Source organism: Trifolium pratense, linkage group LG5 (genome assembly GCF_020283565.1).
Source record: "Trifolium pratense cultivar HEN17-A07 linkage group LG5, ARS_RC_1.1, whole genome shotgun sequence".
Lineage (NCBI taxonomy): Eukaryota > Viridiplantae > Streptophyta > Magnoliopsida > Fabales > Fabaceae > Trifolium > Trifolium pratense.
The window spans coordinates 30870924-30885502 of NC_060063.1; the positions used below are offsets into that span (position 1 = coordinate 30870924).

Genomic DNA, 14579 nt, shown 5'->3' on the forward strand with positions numbered 1-14579 from the left:
AACCATGGTCCTTCGGTACGCGCGCGACACTTAATCCGCGTCTATTAATGGGTATTTTGGTTAATTAATTAAAAAGAATGGGTATTTTGGTCCAATTGAAAAGGTGCATCTTGCTAACTTAGACCTAACTAGGGTCTAAGTTAGAAACCCCATATATATATATATATATATATATATATATATATATATATATATATATATATATATATATATAATATAAATGTATTTTAGAAAGAAAATGATAAATCTGTATTTTAATAATGTAAAGAAGCAGTGGCCTTGGTTGGTTGCCGTTATAGTGTGTGAATGACTATGAACCAACCAAAAAACTGATTTTTCATTCACTCAAAGGCAGCAACAATGTTGCGCTCCTCCTCTTTCTCTGTCCACTCAACAATTCTTCTTCCTTCTTCTTCTTCTTCTTCTTCTTCTTCTTCTTCTTCTTCTTCTTCTTCTTCTTCTTCTTATCAGCCATGTCTACTTCACCACCACTTACACTTTCGCACTCAATCTCTTCGGTTAACCAACTTACACTTTCGCAATACCTATTTCCCATTAAGACAACCCAAGGTTCGTTTAATTATTTAATTAATTACATATTTATGTCCTTTGTTTATTTACCATCCATTTCTTTTACTTATCATGATTATGTGCTGTTTTTTGATAAAGGCACTACAAAAGGTGATAAGTTGCTCTACAAGCGATCCATTGAAGGTCATGATATCAGGTGCACCTGCATCTGGAAAAGGGACACAATGTGAACTCATTGTTAGTAAGGTTTGTGTTAATTATTTATTTCGCTCTCTCTCTCTCTCTGTGTGTGTGTGTGTGTGTGTGTGTCCATGGTAATTTGGTTCATTGAAAACTAAAGTTTAATTGAAGAAATTGTACTGTATTTTTTGGAATAGTTTTAATCACTGTGACTCTGTTTGGCAAAAATAGCACTTGGCTGATAAACTAGCTTAGCTGATAGCTTATAGCTTATAGCTGATGGCTGATGACTTAGGGCTTATATTAAATATAAGTAGTAATGAATTAATAAGGGTATTTTTAGTAATTCATTTTGATTTATATAGGAAATAGTTGTTCCCATGAGCATAATTCAATTGGTAGGGACATTGTGTTGGGTCGGGATCATCCACACCCAGTCAAATCGTTCGTCGAACCATCAGCTCTGATACCAGAGTTGGGTCACGAGTGGGCAGCCGGGGATCATCTACATTGGGTTCATAGCAACTATACAAGTAGAGGCTTAGGTTTGAACTCGGAATTCTCCACCTATTCATCTTTAAGGGGTGAAATTCTGGTCACTAGGCTACTTAGCCAAAAACAAAGAAGAAATCAATATCATTTATTTTTTTAAGACGTGTATCTTACCTTAAATGAAAAAAGAGTACGAGGCACAACGAGTATTTATTTTCTATCTGTCTAGCGTTATGCTCCCTCTGTTTAATATTATTTGTGATTTAAGATAATACATACACATTAATAAAATTATCAAAACAAAATAAAAAATATTACTAAGTACTGATTACCTTTGTAAAATAACTATCTTTGATGATTTATTAGTTTAGCTGTTAAAGAGATTAAAAGGATTATAACTTATAAGTAGTGTAATCTGATGTAACAAATAATTTGAGACAAATCAAAAGTTGAAAATTGATATATATCATGAGGCAGAAGGACTATATCTTTTTAATGTCTTCAATTCATATATCTTAATGTTATTGATAAAAGTGGCATGACAGCTTGTAATGTGAATTCATTGAAATAAAGGCTGTAGGCCGTCTGATCATATATGTTGTCTGTTTCTGCAGTATGGATTGGTGCACATATCAACTGGGGATTTGCTAAGATCAGAAGTAGCAGCTGGCACAGAAATAGGAAATAAAGCAAAAGAGTTCATGAATGCTGGTCGCTTGGTTCCTGATGAAATCGTCACAGCTGTAGTGTCAAGAATTGCACATTTTGATTTTCTATTCTGTTCTTGCTCCATTTTCATATGTTGAAAGGCACGACACGCCTCTGTTTTGTTTGTTTTTTTCTATCTTGTAGATGGTGGCAGCACGATTGTCTTGCGAAGATGTTAAGCAAAAAGGGTGGCTTCTTGATGGTTACCCTCGGAGTTTGGCTCAAGCTGAGAGTCTAGAGGAAATGCAGATACGACCTGATGTGTATATCGTATTAGATGTATGTTAAATGTTTTGTAATTGCATACTATTGAATTATGTTTTTTGTGATGTTGGTTTCCTTTAATTTTTCGCAAACAAAACTAGATAATAGTAACAATTTATTTTTCTATTATATCCAAATCATCTTCAGCTAATTTGCAATTTTCTTCAAGCTAATTTGCAATTTTCTTAAAGCTCAGTAAATTCATCAATCATTGGCTTATTTCTTTTACTCAGTGTTTACTCTGTTCTTACAAGTGTGACCTTTTTAATTTAAAGAGGCACTGTTTTTTTTGTTTATTACTGAATTAACTAACAAGTTTGTAAAAAAAAAAAAATTGGTGTTAATCCTCCGATTCCCAGGAGAAGGGGGCCCTGGTAATCCAAAGTTCATCTAGGAGGTAAGTACAGCTTAACCAAAAATTGTTTCACCCAGAACAAGTTTGCAAAATGATTAGACTTAAAGAAAATTCATAACTTATTAACTTATATATTCAACAAAATCCTAAAGCATTTCTTATTTATAATGAACATGAAAACTTGCTTTGCTTCTATTGTTGTATTGAAACAATATACGTAATTTAATTGCATTCCATTGGTTAATGTATGCTATACATAGGTGTTAATCAGAAACAAATAGTTTCATCTTCCTTGCTGAGTTATTAAACTTTCTAATACTCAGGTTCCTGATGAAATTCTGATCGACAGATGTGTTGGTAGAAGGCTAGACCCAGTAACTGGCAAAATATATCATCAGAAGTTTTTTCCACCGGAGACTGAAGAAATCAAAGCAAGGTTGGTAACTCGTCCAGATGACACCGAAGAAAAGGTATGGTATACTATACTCCTCATTTAATTTCTGGCTGTATTCATTGATATAGCACTGGTATGTATCTTCTGAAAATGTACTGGATATGTGTGATCATTGCAACAAGGAAATGTTGGTCTCAATGAAAATATATGACAATAACTACTTGTTACCATTAATGAGCCTTGCATTTTTTTGTATGGAAAATTTGTTCGCAATATTTTTGAGAATTTAAATATACGAGTTTGTCGTATACTCGTATATGCAATCAAACTGAGAAACCATACCTTTTTGGTCTTTGTTAATGCATTATAGGTTGTCATTCACAATGTAGTCAGGTTCGCGCACCGGGTCGTAGGATCGTACGATCCTACGTGCTCATGAAGGCTAAACGAGCTAAGAACCCATGGAGGTTCGTTTTTGGGGCTTTTTGAAGTCAGGTTCGCGCTTTTTTGTGGTGGTGCGTAAAGCAACAGCAGGTTCGTAAAAAAAAAAACGATTTGGGTTTAAAATTGGTTGGGCCTTGCAGTCAAACCGGGTCGGGTCAAGACACAGAGTACAAAACACGCTTCTTTTTTCTCAGAAACCCTAAGAAAAATACGCGTTTCTTCTCTGAAGAAAGAAACGCCGTCATGTGTCTTCTCAATTCTTCAATCGCGATTCAGCCTTGCTTCCTTCATAACATCTCGTTCCTTTCCTTTTGTTTCCTTTTGTTTCCTCTGTTTCAAACCTAACATCTCGTTCCTTTCCTTCACTTTCGTTTCATCTCATCTCTCTGTTTCAAACCATCTCTCTGTTTTCATCTCATCAATCTCTCTGTTTCATCTATCTCATCTCTCTGTTTCAAACCATCTCTCTGTTTTCATCTCATCCATCTCTCTGTTTTCATCTATCTCATTTTTTCCTTTATCCTGTCTGTGTTAATTTTTCCTTCATCTGCTGTTTTCATCTCATCCATCTCTCTGTTTTCATCTATCTCATCCTTTAGTTGTGAATGATAGGTCTTCCTTTTGTGAATGATGCATAGGCCGTTGGTTACTTATTTTATTAACTTAGTACTTGGTTGGTTATGAAGTTATGAACAATTGGAATGATATATATATGAAATATTAATTAAGTTTATTGTGTTCATGTATTATTATTATTATTATTTTGTGGTTCTGTGTATATGTATATATGTGAAGTTACCATTTTACCCTTAAGTAGGTTCTTACGAATCGAGCTACGATCCCGACCTTACGACCCTCCACCAGCCTCCCGATCCTACGTAGGATCCCGAACCTGACTACATTGGTCATTCATATACATGAAATATTTAATGCATGTTGCAGTTAGATTCCATTCTTTTAAATTTTCCTCCTCTCTGTCACAGCATTGCAGCAAATTTGGTAGGGCTAAACCATCTTAGATTTTCTTCTCTAGTAATAATAGCATTAAGGGTCAAAAGTTATAGAAACTGGTGGATTATCACTGGTTTTAGAAAAGGGGGTTCCAAAGGAATGGTTCATAGTTTTCAAATACACTTTAAATGTCTTCAAAAGACTGCAATGTCCATGATATAAGCATCTCTTTCTGTAATTGTTGTGTTTTTCATTTGTGCATGTTTGTGCTTCATTTCTACAATGCGTAATATTGAAGCAGAAAATGTAGTCATTAAGTTCATCTTAAACAAGGAACATGTTTTAGTGATGTTGTTTAAGTTAACATTTTAGCAGATAATGAATCTGTATACTTCTGAACTAACTTATGTATACTTATTCGATTCTTTTCAGGTTATGTCACGCCTGAAGATATATAAACAAAATGCAGAAGCTGTATCTTCCTCTTACTCAAACATAACGAATAAGGTTACTGAATATTATTTTCTTATCTGTGGTATGCCAATAATGTCAACCAATGAGACATTCTCACTTTTAACTTATCTTGGATATGTACAGATTGATGGAAGCCGTCCCAAAGAAGAAGTTTTCAAAGATATTGAATCTTTATTATCTCCATTGCAACAAGATAAAGTGAAAGTAGTGAAATCTGGAGGTATGAATTTTCAAAAGTATATTTCAAACTTCAACCATGATATACTTGTAGGGAATTGCAAATTTATATTATGAAGGGATATTGCTAATGAGCTTATGTAAAGGTGCTTTCCAGAGTTTCAAAATTGACATAGTATTTAATAAACCAGTTTCATTAGTATATGTAGGCAATTGCATCCTTCTGCTATTTTGTTTTGTTATGAATCTTATGATACGGGGGTACACATCACTTTCCGAATGAAACTCTAATTACAGTTTAGAGTCTTGATTGATATGATGGGGGTTGATATGTAGGTATGAAAAGTTGATGAATTTTTAAGACTAGTTACTAACTGTTGTTTATTCAGAAAAATCAATTCTTGATATCAAAAAGGGGAAAGCATCTTTGATCCAGGTAGATGGTAGTACTTTGTAAAAGGCATTTGTTTCTTTATTTTGATTATTTTTCCTTCTGTAAGTGCTACAAAAGCCTCCTTTGTATATTGTTTCTTATTTTGCTTTAGCTTGTTACAGGATAAATGGAGAGGAATTCCTACTAGACTAAATAACATTCCTCATTCTCGAGATATCCGGAAATATTTCTATGATGATGTGCTACTAGCTACACAGAGGGCTATCAATGATGGAAAAATTAGATTGAAGGTATTAGAATAATTTTAGTCCCAGAATTGTATATAATTGTAACCTGCAACATTGTCAAATCTTCTTGTTAATTGGGTGACACTAGATTTGAGTATTCCATATCTAAATGAAAAATGTAGATTATAAAAATCAACATTCTTTTTGCTTACAAAACATTCTTTCCGTGTTAGAAAGAGGTAAAACCAAAACTGAATACTGATAACTGAGGTGAATGAAGTTTAGGAAGGTCGGAAGGAATAAATAATATTTCACATTTTACATCGGTCTTGTTTGTAATACCCTTGAGGCATAAGCTGATATATATTTTTTTCCCATTCCAAATCAATTAGGTTGACATCAACATTCCTGAACTGAATCCAGAAATGGTATGGTGTATGGACTTTGTTTTTCTCTTTTGATTTTCACTTTCGATTTTCTCTTAATGTCTTGATATAACCATGTATTTTGGTATACAGGACGTTTATCGAATTGGCACCTTGATGGAACTTATTCGATCTCTTGCACTTTCATTTGCTGATGATGGGAAACGTGTAAAGGTGTCTTCCTTACTCATTTTGCTCTAACATAGAACATTTTCTTTGTCTAGAAGGCACTACTATCTGTGAACATTAACTAGTATTTTTTGTTTAAACTTTCTTCGACTTCGGAATGAAGGTTTGTGTACAAGGATCAATGGGAGAAGGTGCTCTTGCTGGAATGCCATTGCAGCTTGCTGGAAGTCGAAAGATTTTAGAGTTCATGGATTGGGGTGATTATGGTGCTAAAGGAACATTCATCAACATTGGTTCTATAGGTATATCAATAAGCTGCAACTTGTATAGTTCTGCTGTTGCAGCTTTTGATTTATTACCCCTTATGAATTTTTACTGTCTTGACACACAGACATTACACAGAAATACAAATTCTACAGGGAATATTTATATGGATTTCTCCTTTTTGCTATATTGATATTGTTTTCCTTTTGGTTGTGATATATAGACATAGCATTTACTTGTGAATTTCCATTCTCAGGTGCGGCAGAAGTTGAAGAGCAAGATGACATGTATATCTTAGTGGCTCCTCAAAATGCTGTAGGGAATTGTATTATTGATGTAAGGGGATAGAGTGGGAGTTTGACACATTTTAGTGATATCTTCTTCTAAACTCTTCCGAGCTGCTATCTTTTCTTCTTTTTTTTCCTTAATATTTCCGAGCTGCTATCTTTTCTTTTCTTTTTTTTTTTTTTTTCATTTTTTGCCTTCTTAATATTTTCGGAGGTTTGATGTGCAGGATTTAAGAGCAATGACCAGTGCTGCCGAACACAGACCTGTTATCCTGATCAATGCTAAGCTTAAGGTTCATTTCCTAGTTCCCTATACTTCATGGTTCAAGTTTATTTCATGAAATAGTTGCAGGATTTTCAAAAATTTCAGATTTGTCACGACTTAGATAAATATAGATAATCCAAAACTGATGAATTTTTTACTGAGCAAAAATCATGACATGCATGGTTGACCTAGCTATCTTGTAACATGGAAGTCATCTACCAGTTTATCCATTATAAACTAATCACTAAATAGGCTAGCCTTGTATTTTCAATTGCACGCGGAGAGCTGATTTTTAATGATTTCTACCGTTTTCTGAATTACTTACTGCATCAACAAAACTATTGAAACAAATATCATAAATCTCATGAATAGAGGGAATATATGCAAGGTAGTTTTTTTTTTTTGACTAAAAATAAACGATATTCATTTAATTGGAGAGGCCATCAAGTCTAACCATAGTAGAAAAGATCTTACAACTAACAAAATATATGCTGGCAGTTAGTCGTCATAGATGCATAGAATATCTTAATTTACATTGTCTTTCCGGGGATGTTGCAACCTTTAACATCTTTTTGAACAATTCATTCACATCTATATTATTATTAGTCATTTTCCAATGTACAAAACTAATACATTTCTTTGAATTCAGGATTTACCTGCTTCTAGTGGTATTATGCAAGTGAGTACTAAACCAGCGAGTTGAAGATAACAATTTATTACGAGAAAAGTAAGATTATAACTTTGTCTTCTTAATCACCTAGACAATGGGGCGAGACAAAAGACTTGAGTATGCAGCATCATTTGAAAGTTGCTATTTCTTTCGGCTTCTCTATTATGCAGGAACGCAGTATCCCATAATGGGAGCTCTCAGGTTAGATGAAACATATATTTCTATTCTTGGAACTTTTTGAATCACATTCATTTTTCAGAAAGAGACCAATGTGAAACCATGTGAGAGAATTCATGTGTCACCATGACAAATATATACACATAATCATAAACACAAATTCTTAGAGCTACACTTACTACAATAATTCTATCATATATCAAATTGAAAATTCCTTAATGTCTCTGAGGTGTCAGCTCAGTAGTAAGAGTTTGACCTTGTAAACTCAAGAAACAGGGTATAAAATAGCCATTAGCGTCGCTTAATATAGTTATTTAATTTTTTGGTATGCTACTTCAAATTCACTACTTTATGATGTAGGATGTCGTATCCATACCGATATGAGCTGTACAAGAGAGTAGATGATTCATCTGGTAAAGAGAAGTATGTCATTTTGTCTACCTTTACTGAAAGGCCTACTATTGATGAAATTAACAGCTCCTTTGAAGGAAAACCAAGGTAACAAATGTTCAATTTTTATAAGCTATGAAACCAGTTCATCTTATCTTGACTTTATTAATTAAAATTTAAACTTGACAAATTATCACACTCATTGAATTCTTTATCTGAAAATTTTGCAGAAATGAAACAGGGAAAGCCTCAGGGTTTTGGTTAGAAACATCTAGCATCAGTCTATTATTAGTTTTTTTGTTTTCCTTTTGTGGTAAACTTTTTAATCTATTTTAATTGATGTACCTATTTCTTCTGCAGGGGCTTCTTGAGTGAGATATTTTATGCATAGTGGAAGTGTCAAAGTCTTTGATTTTCTACATTATTATAAGTGAAGAATTGTGACAATTTGCCAAGTAATTATGGCAAAGTCTAAGCTTGTTGTACACCTTGCTGGTGGTGGAACAGCTTGAAGATGCAAAGAATTTTCAAATTATAAATGGTCTTGATAGTATCAAAAAAGGCTAGAAGAAATTTGTTTACAAGCAACTGTATTAATATAGTAAATATTATGGGCCTCACATGGTACAAATTGTATTGACTTTTTGATTACTTTTTTGTGACCCTAAAATCATTATGCTAATTTCTCTTGGTTATGGAAGATGTGAGGGATTTTAATACTACTTCCCTCTTGAAATATAGAACCATCCGAACAAATTCTTCCTTTTTATAGGGTCTCTATATTTTCAATTATATTAATGATTTCATCTACATAATATCCCTAATTAAATATATATTATGGAGAAGATAATGTTGAAATTAATTTAATATTAATCATACAAAGACATGCTCAACGATAAAGATTAAACATATAATCATACTTTAGTGCGAAAGTCAAATAAACATACGAGCATGTATATAAATTAGGATCTACGACAGGTTGATTTATCAAAGATCTGCATTAGAACTACCTGGATAGAAGAATCCATTAGATACTAACCGTCAATGTGACACGTAGCACTCTTGAAACACAAAGAAAGAGAGATATCGAATGACGAGCACTCGTTGGCACGTGTTTCTTCCTCAACCGAGACACCTTATGCCCTAAGCATTTTTCAGATGGGTAGCAGAGGTAATATGCGGTGTGTTTTCTGGAAACCGATCTCATCTCTTAGTAATCTAATCTCTTAGTAAAATGCATGCTAAAACATATTTTTAAACCATAAGAAAATATGCAATTTCCAAATCCAGTTTATGCAAAAATATAATTAAATAAAAATGATTGTGAGTGTGTGATATATTTTCAAGAGAGGTGATATCTCTTGGTTTAGAGGCTCTTGTACAAGGGAGGTGATATCTCTTGGTTTAGAGACTCTTGCACAAGGGAGGTGATATCCCATTGTTTGTGTTGAGAGTTCTCGGTTGTAAATGTTATTAGCTGATTCTGTTATAAAAGTTTGGTTTAGTGAAATCTCAAGGTGCTGTCCTTGGGAATTGGAATAGGCCCTTTGTTTTTGGCCGAACAGAGATAATTCTTTGTGTTTTTCTTCTTACTCTTTAATATCTTTTATTTCTCGCCGCAAATTATTTTTATTTGGTTAAAATATTTTAAGTGTTTATTTTTAATCATTTTTTGAGTACACAATTCACCACCCCTCTTATGTCGTTTGGAGTCACTTGGTTAACATAATCTAATAAGTAATAAACCTAGAAGCCATTAAATCAAAATTTGCATACAAGATTAATGCTATTATATTCATCATCGAAATACATAAAATAATTGGAGCCGAGACTTTTTGTGCCTCTTTTCTCCAGTGGAACAAACAAACCCATTAATGTAGCATCCTTCCAAGGGACACTTAGATCTTCCATAATTTTCTGTTCAACATGAAGCATTGGCATCAAACGATTACCTTGAACCAACTCAATTTGTGCCATCTTATTCGCAATGAGATCAACTCTTTCTCTTGTTACAAAAGGTTGATTTCCTAGGATCTTGTCTCAAAATGATACCTTAATGGTGCTTGTCTCGGGTTTATCATTGTTAGGTTGTTGAATTGAATCTACCTATTATTTGTCATATCATAATTGACTCTCAATTAGAGTGGAGGACTTAAAGTCAAAAAAATTGAAATAGGGGAACCACAAAGTTGGTTTTTAAAATAGGACCAAAACTTCAAAAATTGAAAATATATGTAGGGATTGCAATGGGTAGAGTACTATAGTACTCATCCTCATACCCGCGGATTGGAAAAATACCCGTACCCATCCTCGTACCCGTGTGAGTAACAACTTTTCCCCCGTCCTCATACCCTGTGGGTACCTAGGTACCCATACCCGTACCCGCTACCCGCATTTTTACTAAAAATAAATTGATTAATTATAAAATATCATATAATTTTAATAGAATTAAAAAAATTTCAAAGATTTTATTATTGACTCATGAAAATTATAAACAAAATTATTACTAACCTTATGTTAAAGTTCATATTTACGTTAAATATTCACATTACTTTTGTATTATGTTATAAATAAATATTTTTATTAAAAATATGTAATAGTTTAATAGAGTTGTATTGTTTAAAATTGATTTACATATATTATTATATAATAATATAAATAAATATATATTATGTGTATGGGGCGGGGTGGGTACTAAGATACTCGTACCCGCATCCATACCCATTCATTTTTACGGGTAATTACCCATACTCGTGCCAAAACTATGTCATCCCTAAATATATGGACCAAAACTGCATTTAAGCCTAATAAATATGAAGAAAATGTATTACACAAAAATTAATAGGTGGCACGAAATAATAAAAGAGTAAAATAGTGAAATCAAGTGAGAGCATGTCTTATAACTAGAGACGAGAGGGATAATCAATATCCATTGGATGATAATGCACGACAAGGATTTAATTACTCTCGATCTATTCTTTTTGCAGCGAACCGTCTTCTTACTCCCACTCATTCTTTCATCTCTTCCATTGTTTTTTGGAAACCATTCTCATCTCCTAGTAATCTAATAAGTAATAAACCTAGAAGCCATTAAATCAAAATTCCCTTACAGGATTAATGCTATTATATTCTTCATCGGAATACATAAAATAATTGGAGCCTAGACTGTTTGTGTCTCTTTTCTCCAGTCAAACAAACAAACCCATTAATGTATTTGCTCTTTTCTTTCTTTGTTTTGAAAATAATTTTTTTTAAGTGCCAACAAAATTAGAATATAAGAATGACCTTACCGGATCACTACTGCCAGGGGTGGCATGGCTGGGCCATGGCCCAAAAAAAATTGAAATTACCAATATACCCTAGGTATTTTAGTAAAATTACAATGTTATACTACATATATGTTTTGTTGCACATGAAAATGTTAGTTTTAACGTATACATCCCAGTGGATGAAGTCTTGAAGAGATGCGTATTCTCCAAGAGGTGGTGGGTCCAACTCCCATGATACTGTCATGAGAAGAAATGCAAGAATGAACATATATATGGCAATACCTTAAAAGGATAATGTCACTTTAATCTCCTTCTTTGAAGCTTTTCTTTTTACTATTAATTTCCTGTTTTAACAGAAGTAAAAGTAATTTGAAAAAACACAATTTAATTGTTTACAAAATTATACTAGTTTGTTGCATTTTTTCATTAAAAAGTTCAATATTCACTATTATGAGTAATAAAAACAAATTAAAAATCAAATTTTATTTTCTTAATACATTTGGTAAATAATTTTTATTTATTATAATTTTTAAATGATAGAAAAAGAAATAACTTTCAAAACTACTCATTTATCCGGCTCCGCTTTGCAAACGTGAAGTTGGGATGAAAATTTTTCTTATTATAACTTTTTTTACAATTCGTATTATAATTTTTTCACCGCTCCGAATATTTTTTCCTAGCTCCGCCACTTTCGATCACCACAATTTGTTAAGTTAGAGAAATTGCTGGGAACTATCAAGCAGGATGGTTCTTAAAGCGTTTCCGAGAGAGCGAAGGAGAAGGTTGTAAATAAAAAAAGAAAAAAAAAATCAGGTGCAATTAATTTTATATGGAATTTTTAAATTCTAATAATAATAATAAGTGAATAGGAAAAAAAGAGCTACAAAGACGGAGTTTCCATTGATGTAAACCAACCAGCCTAACACAGACTGATATTAGCTAAACGAACAAACAAAGCACAATGTGAGTTTCATGTCTAATAGACTATGTTGCCTAGGTACGGGTACGATATCCGATATAGGTACTGGTATGCGGTACGGTATTTTTAGAAAATTTAAGTTACGAGTACGTTAATATAAAATATTAGAAAAATTACTTTTAAGTGAATTATTATCATCATGCTTTAAAGATTTAATTTTTTTTGTCCACCGTCTCAACTATTTTCATAAAAAATGAGAGATAATTGAAATATAATAAAAAATTATAATATTTTAAGAGATTTTTTCGTATTCATCATCATAATTCAACCAAATAAAAATTGGTACGAAATTGGTGCGTACCATAACGAATATCATGAAATATCCGATACTGATGTATATCCAATACGAGTACTTTACCATTTTAGGAATAATAATGCTGCCCGGCTAATAGCATGAGTTTGGTCAAGAAATTTCAACCATGTTACAAAGCAGAAAAAAAGGTAGTCTTACATGCAATGTTTTAAAACCCGGACCGGTGATCGACCCGGTCAAAGCACTGGGTCACTGGTTCACTGATCAGACCAGTGGGTCACTGGTCAGACCGCATGACTATTGACCCAGCTTTTATAACAAATTTAAATATATTAACTTGAATTTCATAACAATAAAATTTAATAAAAAAAAACTTCTTTCAAACTTTTTTCAATAAAATTTCATATATTTAAAAGAAAAAACACAAAAGCCTTTCATTTCATCATTATTTATATTTTGATTCACATATCTAATCGTATAATATTATAATTTAGTCAATAAAAGTATTATCATATCATAATTTTTAATTAGAACAACATAATTTATAAGTCCAAAAAAAATAATGCATAATTTAATATTTTATATTAAAATATAAGCAAAAAAAATGATCAATGTATTTATTAAGGAAAATGCTAATATGCACGACACACAATCCTCGTGCAAATCCGACGACAGGTTCAAATCTTAAATTCTATTTTTTTTGCTTCCCAATTTAAACCCTTTTGTCCTTTTAACATAAGTAAATGTTTTGTAATCTCGCGTCGTTTTCAGCGGCACGCATCTCCGCCTCCATGGGTGGTGGATGTGTCACCTCCAATTGATGCCTCTGCCTGCCTTCTTGCTTCACTTGTTGTCGGTATCGACGACGCTTCACTGCTTCGTTCTCCACCAACCGTCTCGTCACAGCGCAGCGCCTCTTGATCTTGGATTTTTGAGAAATCATGTGAATTACCAATTTAAACTGTGGCGCTGAATACAACAACAGTGATGGTAAAGACAAGATGGCGACGGAAACAACAACGATGGAGGCAAACAACAAAGTCAGAGAAATTTTGTTTAGACACATGATTAACAGAGTGATGAGCAGTGGTGTTGAGAAATTTTTGGGCTTGTAGAAGTGGTGGTGGTAAGATCAATCATTTGGAGGGAGTTAGAGTGCATTTAGTGCTGTGACTGTGAAAGTAAGAGACTGTCTAAGAGGAGAAGAAAGAGATTGTCGGTTGCATTTTGTATAGATAAAAGATACTACAATTAATAATTAATAAAGAAAATTAGGTGTGTTTTAAATTTTAATGCAGTCGTGCATTGTCGTGCAGGAACCTTGTCGTTCCATATAGCACTGCTGATTTATTAATACATGCCATGATGTTTTATAACTAATATAGTAGTATAGTAGTATTAAATATATTTCAGTTATTTAGAATATCACATAAATGTGAGTGGCCTAGTTGTAGTAGTGATGCTGCTATATCCAAATGACCTGAGTTCAACTCCCATATACAACATATTTACAATTTTTTTGAAAAAATTGATTTCCTCTTCAAACCGGTCCGGTTCACGTGTGCGGGTTAACCCGGTTCCCGGTTCAACCATCCACCCGGCCGGGTCACAGTGGTTTTCGGCGGTTTTAAAACAGAACCGGTTCTGCATGCTAACCGAGCCGGCCACCCCACCGGTTCCCGGTCAGACCGGCCGGTCCGGTCCGGTTTTTAAAACTATGCTTACATGTACATTTTCTTTCTTCAAAAAAAAAAAAAAAGTACATTTTCCTAGTCAAAATGCCACGAGGACAAATAAAGACAAACATTAAATACAAAGTTACGTAATCACAAATTCAAAAGTTTAACTTTTTGCAAAAAATAACATTTTTGTTATTTTGT

At 33.1% G+C, this 14579-nt stretch overlaps 1 protein-coding gene across 2 annotated transcripts; it reads left to right on the forward strand.

The window, feature by feature from the left end:
- The first annotated feature begins 240 nt into the window (after positions 1-240).
- LOC123882810 (adenylate kinase 5, chloroplastic) lies at positions 241-8936 on the forward strand. 2 transcript variants are annotated; one of them, XM_045931410.1, is made up of 20 exons: positions 289-406; positions 437-570; positions 670-777; positions 1818-1946; positions 2056-2190; positions 2854-3000; positions 4752-4826; positions 4917-5013; positions 5360-5406; positions 5526-5654; positions 5984-6019; positions 6110-6190; positions 6309-6447; positions 6666-6745; positions 6924-6989; positions 7611-7640; positions 7723-7832; positions 8169-8306; positions 8429-8458; positions 8559-8936. In XM_045931410.1, the coding sequence occupies exons 1-20, from the start codon at positions 361-363 to the stop codon at positions 8587-8589; spliced, it is 1788 nt and encodes a 595-aa protein (XP_045787366.1). In that variant the 5' UTR covers positions 289-360; the 3' UTR covers positions 8590-8936. The 2 variants fall into 2 exon arrangements, with proteins under 2 accessions (XP_045787365.1, XP_045787366.1); XM_045931409.1 differs by having other exon boundaries at positions 241-570.
- The last annotated feature ends 5643 nt before the right edge of the window (positions 8937-14579 follow it).

What these genes read in the sequence shown, in the direction of transcription:
- LOC123882810 (XM_045931409.1), top strand. Translation starts at nt 361, where the DNA reads ATGTTGCGCTCCTCCTCTTTCTCTGTCCACTCAACAATTCTTCTTCCT. An exon ending in GAAAGTAGTGAAATCTGGAG is followed by an intron (nt 5,014 to 5,359) that starts GTATGAATTTTC and finishes TTGTTTATTCAG; the next exon opens with AAAAATCAATTCTTGATATC. An exon ending in CTGAACTGAATCCAGAAATG is followed by an intron (nt 6,020 to 6,109) that starts GTATGGTGTATG and finishes TTTGGTATACAG; the next exon opens with GACGTTTATCGAATTGGCAC.